The sequence below is a fragment of the Drosophila pseudoobscura genome, chromosome 3, assembly GCF_009870125.1.
Source record: "Drosophila pseudoobscura strain MV-25-SWS-2005 chromosome 3, UCI_Dpse_MV25, whole genome shotgun sequence".
In the NCBI taxonomy this organism is placed as follows: Eukaryota; Metazoa; Arthropoda; class Insecta; order Diptera; family Drosophilidae; genus Drosophila; species Drosophila pseudoobscura.
In genome coordinates this window covers 12006443-12022035 of record NC_046680.1, presented here as the reverse complement: position 1 = coordinate 12022035, position 15593 = coordinate 12006443, and the positions used below count along the sequence as shown (strand labels likewise).

General features: G+C 43.5%; 4 protein-coding genes across 4 annotated transcripts; 1 reads left to right on the top strand and 3 right to left on the bottom strand.

The window, feature by feature from the left end:
* Nucleotides 1-5912: 5912 nt before the first annotated feature.
* On the bottom strand, nt 5913-7120 carry LOC4804398 (uncharacterized). The gene is made up of 3 exons (XM_001360931.4): nt 6983-7120; nt 6162-6335; nt 5913-6092 (listed from the first exon to the last, which is right to left on the bottom strand). The coding sequence occupies exons 1-3, from the start codon at nt 7007-7009 to the stop codon at nt 5943-5945; spliced, it is 351 nt and encodes a 116-aa protein (XP_001360968.2). The 5' UTR covers nt 7010-7120; the 3' UTR covers nt 5913-5942.
* Nucleotides 7121-8504: 1384 nt separating this feature from the next.
* On the top strand, nt 8505-9655 carry LOC6898473 (uncharacterized). Its single transcript, XM_002138479.3, has 3 exons — nt 8505-8708; nt 9300-9385; nt 9447-9655. Exons 1-3 carry the CDS (start codon nt 8679-8681, stop codon nt 9562-9564), a joined length of 234 nt encoding a protein of 77 aa, XP_002138515.1. The 5' UTR covers nt 8505-8678; the 3' UTR covers nt 9565-9655.
* Nucleotides 9656-11838: 2183 nt separating this feature from the next.
* link lies at nt 11839-13127 on the bottom strand. Its single transcript, XM_001360930.4, has one exon. It carries the CDS (start codon nt 13079-13081, stop codon nt 11915-11917), a length of 1167 nt encoding a protein of 388 aa, XP_001360967.3. The 5' UTR covers nt 13082-13127; the 3' UTR covers nt 11839-11914.
* A 326-nt stretch (nt 13128-13453) lies between these two features.
* Nucleotides 13454-14713, bottom strand: Roe1 (grpE protein homolog, mitochondrial Roe1). Its single transcript, XM_001360929.4, has 3 exons — nt 14542-14713; nt 14112-14448; nt 13454-14050 (listed from the first exon to the last, which is right to left on the bottom strand). Exons 1-3 carry the CDS (start codon nt 14625-14627, stop codon nt 13790-13792), a joined length of 684 nt encoding a protein of 227 aa, XP_001360966.1. The 5' UTR covers nt 14628-14713; the 3' UTR covers nt 13454-13789.
* Between the last annotated feature and the right edge of the window lie 880 nt (nt 14714-15593).

The following is a 15593-nucleotide window of genomic DNA, read 5'->3' as shown; positions in this document are numbered from 1 at the left end:
TTGGTTGGTTGTTGGTACAACAACCACCCCCTCGGAGGGAGGGCTTGGGGTTGTGGAACGTTGTTTGTTTTAACTTTATTATTGGTCGTTTGTCAGGGGGTTTCCATTAATATGCACAGACAAATTACCCAACAAAAAGATACAATTTAGTCTGCATCTCAAACTAAATTCTGGAAGGATATACTGAAAAACTATTTACAGAGGAGGTAATTAGAAAATATGCTCATTTATGGATTAAAGTAAGTAAACATTTCAGTACACTTTACAAATCAGAGGTTCTTACACCTGCTTTCTCTTCTATTGACCACTGAAGGAGTTTAATAATAGGCAGAAACATGACATATTTTCAAAACTCTACTAACTGCACTTGAGGTCCAATCAATCAGATATTCGCTGGCAATAAACGAGACTCTTCATATTCCAACAACATATTTGGACTGCCTGAGGTCTCTGAAAGATACAGGACGGATCTATCTAAGCCTGCTTCTGCTTCTGCTTTCCCTTTTCCTCCGCTATGGTCCCGTCCCATGCCCAATCCCTGGCGTGTACAAATACCGCTCAAATTGCAAAAAATAACATGACCGCAGGCCACGCAACCAGAAACGGACGCAACCCTGTGACAGTGGCAGTGGACCGGGAAGGATTCTCCATTTTTTGCCGCTCTCGGATGGCGGATTGCTGCTTAGTCGAGTCCTGTGTGGCCCGATGTCCTCTGTGGCACCGTGCCCGCCGTCTATATTGACACAACATGCCAATTTTCTTCGTGGCAGGTGGCGGGCGGCAGCCGCGTCGTGTCCTGCGGCTTTGCGGGTGTCACAAGAGCAGCCGCCACCAAAGGGGAGAGAGGGAAGAGTCACAGTTACAGAGATCCATGGCTGGGGATGGGGATTGTTGGGGAGGAGCCAACAGCAGTTAGCATCGCCATATCAACTGACAAAATAATTAATTTTATTCGAGTTTTTTTTGTCATATTAGGTACAGTCTCGTTCAGTATAATAGGACAGTGTGTATATGACTTCTATGAAAATCTCATGGATGACAGCATTAGACATTACCTTTATAAGGTATTTAGTATTGAATGACAAATGTTACTACAGTAAGGCAGTATCCACAAAACAATCTTTCAAGATTCAGTAACTGGATTGTAAGCTATGAAAAATATATGGTTATGAGACGCACTGTCCCACACGGGTGGAGCACTTCGGATGAGTAAGATCCTGGCTCCTGCCTGGCATACGTAATTAAATGCGCCTTACGCAATGTGCGAAAAAAACGAAGGACTGACAGAAAGGGAAAGAAATCAAAAGTTAAAGGAGAGAACCGCTAAAGCGTGGGTTGGTGGGGAGTGGGGGCGTTTACCAGCAGCTCCACACGCCCACTTGGCAGACGCTTTTCAGCTTTTCTATGTAATTAGTTTTTCCCCTCCAAACCGAAATACGAGAAAAGAAGAGAAAAAGTTCCTTGTGCGCTTCGTTTCGTATTTTATTGAATTTTCTTTTCATTTGTTTGTTGATTTTTGGGATTTACCGCATTTCGTATGCACAGCGAATAGATAGGACAGAGGAACGGGAGCGTTTATTGAGGGAATTCGGGGACTGCCATTGAGACAAATCTCTGTTTATCTACGAGTATCTTGTTGTTGCCGCTGCTCCTGCTGCTGCTGCCTCTGTGGCTTTTCGTTTTGCCAATAAATTACTTTGTAATCAAGTGAATTCGAGTGGCAAAGGACAAAAAGTGGCAGAAGCTGAAACGAAAATGGAAGTTAGCATGGCTTCAGGGACGCCAGGAAATGTTGCATTTGCCCCATAAACTGATGAGTATAATTTGTATAAGGTTGTTTATTAAATTCCAGCCATCCTGCCCGGAGGGGCTGGGGCTATTTGTTTAATTTTAAGAAAACGATGATTAACTTTTAATCGGGCTCTAGTAGCAGTTCGATATATTGCGAGTATTGTAGAATGTAGAATGCTTTACCAACATTCTCTTTTTCTGCCCTTTATCAAAGTATTTATTACGGGTATGCTATGTATTTTCGAGTGTATGTATGTGAACACACTTTCCTAATACCTATAAGAATGCGAATCAATCGACCCCATCACAGCATCGCTCTGAGGCTGAAGCCCTAGCTGATTCTGAGCCGATGCTGGTATTGGCATTGGGGTGGACGCGCAGTTTGCTCAATGCATTAGTCGAGGACGTTGTGGCATAATGGATTTGCACTTGCAACACAGCAAAGGAATCCTTTGGTAAACTTATTGAATGAATATTATAAGTGCACATATAAAATATTTACTATGTACTTTATATGAAACGTTTATGAAACATGTCAAGACAGTGCTTTACGGAATGATATAACCATTTTAGAGCTTACATGTATATCCTAATCTGATGTATCGGAAATCAAAAAATCGGACTATCCAATCTGTCTGATAGAACAATGATAAATGTACACAGTTGTGAATTGCCTTGTTTGCCTGTTTTGCTTCATAATTGCTTGACAAAATTATGGGAGCAAGACAATAAGTAGAGATCCTGGAAAAGCAGAGGGGAAGAGGGACAGGGAGACGGAGACGGAGAAGCACTAACTAATCTGTCAGCGACAGATGCGGGCGCAATGATAAAATTTAAAATTGCCCAGCTAGCATTGCAATTACCCTCAAATAAAAAACCAGCACAAGGATATGCTAAAAGGACCTCCTGCTGCGATGTGGAGGAGATAGAGAGAGAGAAGAGCCAAGAGTCAGTTTTTGCCTGCTTCTTTTTTCTCATATACGATACCTTTTTCACCGACGTTACTCGAGAAAAACTAAAGGGACAAAATATTCGACCGCATCGTATCGTATCGACGTGTAATCGAATATAATAAACTTTAAGTCCGTCCACTTAAATCGGATTTTTTCAGTGTGGACATTCTGTGCAGGGAAAATAAAAGCCGACAGCACTCTCGAGGAAGGACCGATGAGAGCAATTTTACAGACAGACACATGCGTCGGTAGAAAATATATCGTGAAACAGCAGTTTAATGAAATAAAATAAATCCTCACAGAGATGGGAAGAGATTCTCTCTCGCTCTCTCCCTCAAGCAGCAGCGGGTCGCCAGCAGCCTCCAGCCGCAAGGACAAAAGGCAGTTGACATTATGCCATTGTTAGAGGATGACCCCTCCCCTCACCCTAACCATAACCCTACTCGTACTCCGCTCCCCATCTCTTTCTGTGTGCTGTTGATATTATATTACATTTTATAAATTACATTTTGAGCGCAAGCAAAGCTGATTCACTCTGCTCCTGCTCCTGCTCCTGCTCGTGCTCTGCTCTCTCTCTCCCACTGAGCCACTTTCCATGGCAGACTTACCCACGCCCACACCCCCGCTCGCTACACTTCAGTTGCATGCAACACAAGTTGACATTTATTGTTGTTGTGGCCCCATGCATTAGCCATCGCCTGGGTCTCCGTCTCCGTCGGAGTCTTCCCTTCAGTTTGACTTCAATTGCGCAACGGAAATGCATTAAGAAATTCATTCTACCCTGAAACACCAACACCCCTCTCCAGGCCATAAAGCGACATGCCCTTCAGGTGCATTGAACCAATAATCAGCAAACTGGGAAATATTGTGGGCGAGGGGGGGCTGGGGCTGGGGCTGGGTCTGGGTCTGGGAAATGCTTTTCAAATCCAACACAACATCATAAGTGGTCGGTGAGGGACATTTTTCAAATGGCTAATGCAATGTATAGGCAATAGGGTTTCGAATAAAAACTAATTCGTAAACCAAATGGAATCCTGGAACTGAATGTGTTGCACCAATTAGCTGGAGGAGCTTTTCCTCCGAAACTGATTGATCTGACGGCAGTCAATCAAAGCCCTAACGGTCTAATAACAATATCAAAAAACATTTAGCACCAATTCACATCAAACACATTGCCCTTGGCCCTGCTCATGTCCCTGCCCCTGCCCTGCCCCTTTTCCACCCACATATTCACTCAAATTTACCTTTTTTTGTGCACATTTTTATGACAAGTAATCCGCTTTCACAGCAATTGATGTCAGGGGAAAATCGTCACAAAATGAAAGTTAATACCCAACAACGCGACAATTGATTCCACCTGATGCGATATCCCATCATTATTATCGAGTTTGTCCTCTGCCAACGGCCCCCTTCCGCAACGTACTACGAGTATTATTAAACATTTTATTTGATGTTGAGTGAATAGTGATAAGGCTAATGAATGCATGCACCCATCCTCATCCTTGAGTGGAATCGCGCCTGGTGCTGGCACCGGGACAGTGCTTGGACGCGGACGCAGACTGGGACCCGGTAAAATATCATTATGATTCTATTTACATTTGGCTTTAATAAAAGTCAACCCAGCATGTCTTATCGAGCGATGGCGATGACTGTTTGATTTCATATTAAATTAGTGTCATAAACGGAACAACTGCTGCGGTTCGCACGGGCTCCAATGGGATAGCGGGATGGGACTCGTTCGGGAATTATCAATGAATTATTTACAATGCTGTATTAACAATTTGTTAAACAATTTTATGGTGTTATCGTGGCCAACTCCACATTACGTATACGAAGCGTTGCACTGTGCCCCCCACTCTGTTTCCGATTGGGCTTTCCAGCTGTAATGTAATTTCCGCAGTGCATTTCCAAAAGAGCCACCAATTGTGCGTAATTTTATTTATTTAATGCAGCAGTTTGCCGTGCACGCATTGCATTCAGTGCGTCCCATGCGTTGTCCATTGTCGTGGCAGTTCATTTCCGGTGCACACAACAGTAGCTGTCGTTGCAGCCACTGCTGATGCCATTGTTGGAGTTAAACCCTGTGATTGTCGGCTTTAGCTCCACTTGATGAGAAACAGCCTCCTCCAACGGACTACCCAAATGCATACTTCGGGAAAGTGTTGCAGCTGGAACCATATATGTACTAACCTTCGCCTAATTACAAATCGGATTTCCTTTTCGAAATTCTTTAAGTACAATTTCAGGTCTGAAAAACAGAGATTCTTACCCGATTAACATCCCTAAGGCCCTCAAAAGTATGCCAAGGAAAACACGTTCCCAGAATTCCATCCATCCATCTATCCATCCATCCACACATCATCTGCAAAATGGCAACCACTCAGCTCCAACTCCTGACAACAGCCTGCATTGTCCTGATTCTGCTCGTAGCAAAATTGGCTTCAATTATGCGACAGAATTATGAAATTACAAAAATTACGAAAGTAAGTAGCTGTTCGCCGCTTCTGTTCGCTTTTCGCTTCAGCCAAATGTAATTGCGGCAATTTGCAGTTCCAACTGGCAGTCGGCTAATAACGTTTATTAAAACCACAACAACACAGTGGCGGTTGGGTCCTGTATCAGCGCCTCCCCCTGAGCTGCAGTCTTTAACAGGTATGAACGATGCAGTCGAGTGTACCGCCTAGAAAGTACCTGGTACTCAGGTAGTGAAAGGGAAAACCAAGAAACCGTAGAGTAAATCAGGCACTTTTTGTTCATGTTTGAAAGTCTCTAAAAAATATGAGTAAGGTCGTCGCTCTGTTAAATATCTACACGATTGCCAAATACCCTGTCGCTTTACGATTACTGGGTACTGCAATAATCCGAATAGAGATGGATTTTTCAATGACAGAAACAGAGAGAGATAGAGAGAGAGAGAGGCAATGCAAAAGAGGTGATTATATAGAATCTCATATGGCAACGTTATGCAAATTATGCAAATCCTTGTGAAGCACATTAATGCGCACAATGACAATTAATCGCTGCAAATTAAAATGATGACAATGTGCGGGATCTGCCTGGGGATATCTGGGGGCCTCGACCACGCCCACGCCCACGCGCCCAGCCACCGACACAGGCACTCAGCCACTCGTCGGGATTTGGCTAGGCAAATGAAATAAGAAATAAGAGTTAAACGATGTAAACGATAATTATTTATGACTAAACTGGTGAAGGTGGATAATTCTCATTGTGCTCGCCACCGAGGCGACCCATATCGCGAATAGCCTGCTGCAGTCGTCGCTCCTCGTGCAACCCATCCACGCCCGCTCCCAGTCGCTCGATGAACTTGGATGAACGGTATCCGTTTTTCTGCGGAAGGCACAGACAGTTACAGTTACAGTTACTCTAATGTGACACGATCAAGGGGGAGAGTCTCACCTCATAGTAAAGGGAACGAGCCTTTTTGGCCGCGTCTGGATCGAAGTTCCATTGGGTGACCTGATGTGTGATGGGCTCGCCGGCCACGTTGTTCTGCAGGGTCTCTGATATCAAGCGGAATATGATACCATCTGCGGGTTGACTGATCTGCAGCAGGACCAACAGCAGAGTGAGCTGAAATGAAGATCGTTTCGAGTTGCGTTAGAAAATATATCAGTTTCCACCATATACCATTATCAATTCTCATAGTCTTTTCATGTACATAAATATAAATGTAAATCTGAAGATTATTAAAGTATAACATTTTAACTTAATTTACTTAGTCTTTTTTCATACAAATTTTCAAAATTATTCCTATCGTTAAAACGATAAAAAGCATTGGAATTATGTAGAAGCAGCCAACACTATTTTTCACTCGGCAGTCGTCTGGCCTTCTTAATTGTAACACTTGTATATTTTCTAATAAATAATTGAGTATTTCGTTTAATGATAAGTATTTGCTATTAATGCCAAAACTGAGCTTTACGATTTCGCAATGATCGCATGAAAATATTCCAAAATACTCGTACATACATATGTGCTTAGGAAATTTCCTCGTTTACTTTGGAAAATTAACAACAACAAAAATAATTGGCACTGTTCTCAGCTGTGAGAGCGGATCTCATATGGGCGTGGTCTGTGTCCCTAAAATTGCGCATACGCCACATATAAGTCACTGCATTCACTAACACCGAATCTGATCTTTCCCTTTCATTCACCATCTTCTTCATGGCTTATTTATTCCACTTTAATCTCATTTCTGTGCACTTACAACTACCTACCAAATAGACAAATCCCAGGTGTAACATTGTCTCGATTTCTCGATGTGGTTGACGTTGAAGCGCTGGGGCCCGTGCGAGTCACTGGACCATTGATCACTGAATAGCACCGAAATCGCGGTGTTGCATAAAACTCAGCCAAGCGCCAAGCAACTCCAAAAATTATTGAAAATAACCCGCAACAAGAAAAGCAACAACAAAATATGGCAAACAAAGAGACTTTGAGAAGCCACAAAGCAAGGCAGAGAGCGAGCAACAGAGAGATATGGATGTAGAGAGAAAAAGAGCTCATAAGAGATAGAGATAACAAAATAATGTTTCGGTTACAAACCTTTTACAGATTTAAAGGCTGTTGCTGCTTAAATCCATACGGAGCTTTTAAACGAAAGATGATCTCCGATCTGGTGGCTTTGGCATACGACCTTCAAGTGGCGTTAAAGTACTTGCCTTTTCCATAATGTTAGATTCGTTTTATGGAAATATTGTTCTACATTTCCAGAGGGTATAACCACTCGGCTCTTTATTTAAAGAATTCTCGGGTTATTTTCTGAAGCGAAACCGACAGGATATGTATAGCTTTCATAGGAAGAATCTTGTTTGCGAGAAGAAGCTGAAGAAATTTCGATCATACTTCAATTGTGTGGCATAGAAACCATCGATCTGCAAGGGTATCAAAAGTTTCGGTACTCTACGAGAAAATCTTTTGACGGTTTTTTTTTCTTTTCGTTTATAATTTTATGACCGTCCAAATAGGTTTTCAAGGCAGACGGAACTAAGTGCGCGTATTTGCCAAAGGTTACTCACATCAGCCGCGAAACGGCTTTGGGCCGAAGCAAGCACAGAAGGCAAGGAAAATGCAAATGCCCGACAAAGAAAGTGCGCCAGAGCACGATAGAAATGGCACAGTGGAATGGAAGAAAGGCGCAAAGAAGGAAGACAGCAACAGGTTGTCCAATGCGGGACTGGCTCTTTGTGGTTGCAGAAGTTACATAATGGTCCATCGTCATCTCGATCGGAGCCGGAGGCAGACACTCGCTCCAAAACCACTTTGGTCATTTGGCCTCAATTCCGTTTTAGCCCACTCGAACAGCTGTCTCTGTGGGAGCTCTCTCTCTCTCGGTCTCTTTCTCTGGAGTGGGACGCTGACTCTCTCTGCCTTGGGCCTCTCTCTCTCTTTTTGGATCCGAAAGAGACTACGTGAGTGTCTTCACGTCTACTTCGATTATTATTTACACAGATTTCCGGCAGCTTGAATCCATGCGGAAAAAGCTATACGAAAGAGTATTTTGCAGGACTTTCACTTTCCTTGATAGCCAAATCTTTAGCATCATTAGATCGTAAGGAAAACGGATAAGTTCCAGTTCCAGTACCCCAAAGAGAGAGAGAGCGTGCCCCAAAGAGATCTAAAATAAGGTGAGATATGCGCCGACAGCGCTCTCATCGCCTGATACCTCAAGGGGGAACGCCTTACCCTATACAAACACACCTTGGCGGAGAGCACACGCAACGAAGCTCTCCACTAAGCTTTCCATCTGGCGCTCTTCTTGGAGCTGTGTGGGGCTCTGCGTTGTCTGGCGGTTGGCCATGCATTTCATTCAAACGCGATCGCCGGCCAAGCAACTCCGCTTGGAATCCGCTTTGGGCCTACTGGGGGACTGTCGTTACAAAACCGAACATTGTTGGATTCGAAGAAATAACCATGGCAAAGTTGAATGCTCTGCTGCTGGCCGTAAGTTAGATCGTTTAATTTTCCCTCCAATGGGAGTACAACTATCGAGTATTGGATTCTCCAATTAACACGGCCAGACCGAAAGTCGCACGTTCTGGCTGACACAATTTCCGCTGCGCCTGCGCGAAAGTGGCACCCGAAAGAAAACCGTGTCGAAAGCAGTGACTGACTGGAATTTCCAATGAGCACTACGTTTGACACATTTCGAAACTATTCGTATATTTGTGCCAAATATTTTTGTCTGCTGCCACTTAAGAGACCTTGAAACGTCTGCCCGCGCTCTTGTACGCTCTCTCTCTCTCTCTGTCTCTTTCTGCTGTGCTGCAGCGGATGGCGGCGATGGTGGTGGCATGGCCAGGTTGAAACCCAAACAAAATGTGTCATAATCTTGCATTGCATAACCAGCGTCAATAACCGTTGCTTTGCTGTGGCTGTTGTTTGCTTTAACCGACGAAAAACCACTTCGAGGAAGGCGCCATCCAATTGTCTGTGCATTCGCTGCCACTTTTATGTGCTGCCTGACACACTGAACTAATGAGCAGCGATTGCCTGTGATTTTAATGGAGATTACAATATTTATCCCTTTTTCAGCTCTTTCTGTGCGTCGCGGCCTTCCTAGTGCACACATCGTCGGCCACAGTTCAGCCAAAGGCCCCAAACTTCCAGTACTTTGAAAGGTGAGTAGTTCAACGGTGATCCTTCCAACGATTCTTTCATATCTCTTAATGCCCTTCTTAGGCCCAAATACCGTTATCCCTACTACGATGAACATGGAAGAGGCAAGCTTTTATATGGCTATGGCGGACCGGAACTGTATCAGTACAAGACCTACACGCCGCTGGAGGGCATACACTGAGCCTTTATTTACGACTATTTAAACTATAGCTCATAAAGTTGATAATTTATGTACTTTTGCTTTATTTAATTTAATAAATATTTTGAAAATATAACGAAACACTACTAAACTGAACAATAGATGGCGCTGCGAACGAAAACTGGCGATGTCATAAAAGCGACATCTATGAATTTTCAACGGAAGGAAGACTTATCGAATTCAAATTATTAAACTCAACGAAAAAATGTTGCAATTGTTTTTTGTTGACCTTTTTCTTAAACTTGCTGTAATCAAAATGCAATAAAAGCAAGTATTTCGAATAGGCCAATCATGTATAGAATTGATTCATCAATCGTACAAAATTGAGTGGGCATGGCTAAATGTTCTATATAGATAGTATTATTCAACGGAACAAAGAATATGAGAAAATTTGAATTCGCCGCAGTTCGCCCCAGTTCGCTTTAGCAACAATGAATCTCATTCCATACACAAATGTTGCTAATTTACCAGCAACATTGCCTCTGTTTTTTTGTTGAACTATTTTGCTTAAACCTTGTTTAGTCAAAATACAATAAAAGCAAGGACTAAAAACTGGCCAGTTAAGTAGAAAATTGATTCATTAATCGTATAAAATTATGTGGGCATAGATAAAGGCCCGGCTGACAACATTTAAATCCTTGTCGCTCACATTCAAAAAAGTTCGATTTGGCGCGCACCACTCGGTATTTTTTTCAAATGAGACCGTATATACTGTAGAAACTTGTTTTCGCCGCGCTCCCATGTGGTGTTTTTTAGTGCTAAATGGTATTTTTGTCACCTATTAATTTAATTTTCAATTTTATATAAAAATCCAATAAATGCAAGTATTTCGAATAGGCCAATCATGTATAAAATTGATTCATTAATTGTATAAAATTGAGTGGGCATGGCTAAATGTTCCATATAGATAGTATTATTCAACGGAACAAAGAATATGAGGAATTTGAATTCGCCGCAGTTCGCCGCATTTCGCCCCAGTTCGCTTTAGCAACAATGAGTCTCATTCCATACACAAATGTTGCGCATTCCATACACAAAAGTTGCGGCAACATTTACTTGAAAACCGTTTTTTGGTCAAAATAAAATACATTAAGGTAATTAAAAGAAGCAATCTTGTAGAAAATGCATTTATCTATGGGATAAAGCTAAGTGGGCAAATCTATATATCTTGAAATATAGGCAATACCCGATTCGCCGCAGTTTCGCTATTGCAACATTCCATACACAAATGTTGCTAATTCCATGCACAAATGTTGCTAATTCCATGCACACATACCCTGTGGGAAATGGATGTTATAGAATTGTGAATACGTTTGTCTTCCAAGGCTCAGTAGGTATCAGGATCTACATAAATTTATACAAGATACTAATAATACACATGAATAAGTCAAAAACATATCAATTTGAGAAAAGGTCTTAATAAATTGCGTTTGATCTACATATAAAATTAACAAAATAGGGTGCACAAAGGTCTATACACGCATCACGTCTTTAAATACCAGCAACATTGCGATTGATTTTTTGTTGAACTATTTTGTGTAACCCTTTTTTACAATAAATACAATAAAAGCAAGGACTAAAAACTAACCAGTTGTGTAGAAAATTTATTCATCAATGGGCTAAAATTATGTGGGCACGGCTAAATGTTCTATATAGCTGGTAATATTCGACGGAATATCAAAAACGAGGAATATGTAAAAACAACTTGAATTCGTCAGCATATTTACGGTATATTCTCAAAATGAGACGGTATATTTCGGAGGGTCAGCCGGTATTTGATTGGTAAATCCGGTCTGGTCCTACTGCGTTCCAGCCCTAATTTGAAACACGTTTTCAAAAAATTTTAATTTTAATTTTATTTCAAAAAGCGGCTGCGCTTGGTTCTTTTTTGTGTGCGTCGTTTAAATGTTGTATAGATTTTATAAAGAAACACGTGCTGTCCTATGCACGCTCGTTTGCTCAAACCCAGAGCTAGCGAGTGCTATTTTAAAGGACAAAGAGAAAACTAACCGACAAAATTACCAAAGTGCTCAGCTAACCCGTGGCTGTGCACTTAAATTAAATTGTCAGACATGAATGATTTATGCAACCCAGACCGCATGGCGCTCAAACATTAATCGGTGGCCTGATCCACACGTCGGCCACATTTATGCACACAGCGCCAGATAATAGTAGGCAGCATTTAATAATGTATTGGTTCCAAATGACTCAGACTTTTGCATTTTGAGGTGTTAGCCACAACGTGACTGCCCAGACTTTGGTTATGTACGATTCTATACAGACGACTTTTATTTTCTTTAATGATAGCCTTAAACTAATTTACACGTGAACCCTATTTTAATGTCTGGGCCGATTCTAGCAGGCGTTTCAGTTCCTCATTTTGGGACAGGGCCCTCTTGACGGCCATGAAGATCTGGGAGTCCATTGCTCGCGTCTGGTCCTGACTGAGGGACAGGGTGCTCACCCGCTTGGCCAGCTCCGCCAGTTTGGGCTGTTGCTTCAGGAAGCCATCTAGTACCTGGGGGGAGATGTTCGCCATTTCAGCTAACTGGCGCACATGTGTGGCCACAGGAGGAGATTGCATCTCAACATCTATGTGCTTGGGCGTGTTCAAGTGGGGTACCTTATTTGGCCTGGGTGCCGCCGTCGTGCTGGGCACTTGAGTTGGCTTCGCTGGGATCATCACAGGACGCAGTGGAATGGGATAGTGATAGGGTAGAGGCTGGCGCACTAGAAGAGGACGCATGTGGGCCGCGCCTGGTGGCGCCACAAACACGGGCTTGAACGAGACGGCCGAAGGCATGGGCTTCCTCGTGGCTGGAGCTGCAGTCGTGGTGGTCTCCGACCATAAGCTGTACTGCTTCATAAAGTCGCCGAAACGTTGAAGAAGGCTTCCCTGCATCTCGGGTTTTTTGGTGGTTATGGTGGACCTACTCGTCGTCTCCAGTCGTGGGCGCTCGTCAAAGTCCGCTTCGACATCTGCATTGTCCATGGTATTGTCATCATCGCTAGCGTCGTCACCATCGTCGACGCTATCCGGCACATCTTCGGACAGCTCATAGTCCAGCGTCTCCAGATAATCTTTCATCAAGGCTATACCCTGTTCATTGGAGGTCAGCGAACGGACGTACTCGATAGTTTCACTATTGCTGCGGGTCCCAATTAACTGTCCAAGCTCGCTTATGCTCGGCAGCACCTTCAGGCCCAGCTTCGTTTGGGCAATCTCGAGCAAATCACTTGGGTACTCAGAGTTAGTTGGGACAGGGGCAGCCGTTGTAGTTGTGGTAGTTTGTACGCCTGGCTTTATCAGCTTGTAGACGGGGAAATTGTAGTACAAAGCATTCTGCAGCTTTGAGTCTAGTTTCGAAGGCACCTTTCGTTCCGCATCGACTATGACTGCACTATCCTGGCCGTAGAACTTTGGCATCAGGGTCACTCGGGCATTGATGCATTGGAGCAGAGCCAGAGGCCAGAGGAAACGCACCAGCAGACCAAACATTCTGCTCACTTCAAAGGTTAAAGGACAACTAACACAGATCAGCTCATCAGACATTTCGAAATAGAATTTTGAACCATCAAACAGATCTGGTTTCATGGAAGTCGCTTCGAGGGTTTCTATTAATTCTCGAGAACGTGCTGAATCTACCTGCTGTGCCATAGAAAATCTCAGATTTCCATTGAATTTTCCACCTACGCGACGCGAAGGAATGCGTTTGCTTTTGTTATTTTCTCTACCTGCAGTATTTACAATTTTTTTCAAGAGGGGTTCGTTTCGGATTTCTGAGGGAGTTTGAGAAAATCTGAAAAACGAAGGAAAAAGGATGTATATGGACACCCGGTAGAAAATCCAAAAAATCTCGGAACTCTTTCAACTAAAACATGTTTTTATTATCGTAATTAAACCTTAAAGTGGAACTCTCGATGGCTACGCGTGTGGTAAAAATCTGTAGCCATTGAGTCTAGTCATCGATCACTTAGCAACTAAGAGGAATTTTAAATTCGCAAGCGATCCGATCCGCATGAATTTTGGATCATTTGTATTTACATAGGGTTTACGTACGGGAATTTTGCAGGATAAAACAAATTGCAAACAATGAAGACTTCTCTTGTGTAGACTATGTAAACGATTCTTGCTCGGGGGCGGGGGACACACAAAATATGGACATTGGTCGGAGAAACTTTGCATGACCTGAGGCGGGCACAGCTATCAACACTTCGATACACCCACTAGGGCAGGGCGTATGCATCGCTCGTGTAGCTTGTAGCCCAATTTGGTAACCTCCACCACGGTGTTGGCCTCAACGGTTTTGTCCTCCTTCTGGAACAGAGCCTCATGCAGATTGGGATCGAACTTCTGGTTGAGTGGGTCCACAGCTTCCAGACCGTGACGCTTGAACACCTGCAGCAATGAGGCGCGAGTCATGGTGAGACCCTCGTACAGGCTCTTCAGATCAGCATTGTCACTCAGCTGTAAAGTAGGCGCAAGTTAGACTCGATTACTTTACTATGCCATGGGGCAAACGTCATACCTTGTCCTTAGGCACTGCCTGTGTAGCGTGGCCGAGTGTGTCGGCGACCTCCAGCAGATCCTTGCAGAAGCTCTGGATGCCGAAAATCTTCGCATCACTGATCTGTTTGTTCAGACGCGTACGCATGTTCTCGCTCTCTGCCAGGGCGCGCTTATACTTGTCCATCAGTTCCGATTTCTGCTCCTTGGAGTCGGCCAGCTCTTTCGTGAGACGATCAACCTCCGGGGAGACGGCTTTTTGTTCCGCTCCAGCGGCAGATGCAGCGGCTTCCTCCGGCTGCTTCTCAGTGCTGTAGGGGCGTCCATTTGCCAGGGCTGTGGTGGCCTGACGCAAGAAACTATAGAACCCGGACAAATTGCGATAAGATGTTGTTGCAGACAAACGTGCGTTCATTACGTCACAGAAAAGAGGAAGAATGCGGCAAACTTACCTTGAATTGTGTGCACTGACTACGGCTTTGAGCTGGCTCAAGCTGCGGCCAAAAACTTGCAAGGATAATCCGGCTTTCGATGCCATTTTGAGCGAATTTTGTGGCTAAATTGTTAAAAAAAAAATTAAATTACCCCCTCTCTATCGGTTGGAATCAGCCTGCTTTTTAAAGTGACCAAACCCTCCCAGAAAGCAATACCAAATTTCCGCAGTGTGGACAACCCGCCAGATGGCGCCAGTGGGTGAAGTGTTCAAATTATGGACCGTTTTAATTCATGCAAAGATTGTTTTAGCATTGCCTTCAGGTATCTATTATCCGTCTCACCTCTGCACGCCTTGGGGGGTAGGGAGCAATTAATTTACGCATAGTTTATAAATCTTTCAGACTGTGCACGCCCAGGAGGCCGCCAAAATATAGCTTGTTTGTAAAAGTTGCTCTAAATATGTAAATTGCCCCAGCTCCCGGCACTTTCTGCTGCCGCCCGGAGCACTTAATGAATTCAAAGTACGAGTGGGGCGGGCTCAGCATCTTATTCAACTTCTACTCTCGAAAATGTACAAACATTATTACATATGCGCATGCATTGTATATATTTTGGAAAACCTGGTGTGAAAAGGCATTTAGTTTCATTTCGCCACCGAATCAGTGCGGTTGTCCACGGTAATAACGACTTGAGCTTGAAATGCGTGAGGAGGACCTGGAGCTGGCCCGCAAAATGGTGGCCAATTTGATTTCCACATCCACGTCCGTGGAGGACGATGACGAGGGTGCAGCAGCGGCAACGACATCATCGCCGGGGAATTCTCCACAACCCTTGAGAAGGCGCGTCTTAGACCTGAGTGAGAGGCGTAAACAATTTCGGTGAGTGGGGACCTTCCATAAACATACAAAAAACACAAAATGATGCTAATACATTTATTTTGGCAAAAAAAAAAACCAATTCACGTGCTCGGTAAATTTGCATATATCCGGAGCTAAATTTAGCTTTCGTTCAGTTAGTCAAAAAACTGAATGGAAACCACTTTTGTGAATGAAAATACAATCATACATCT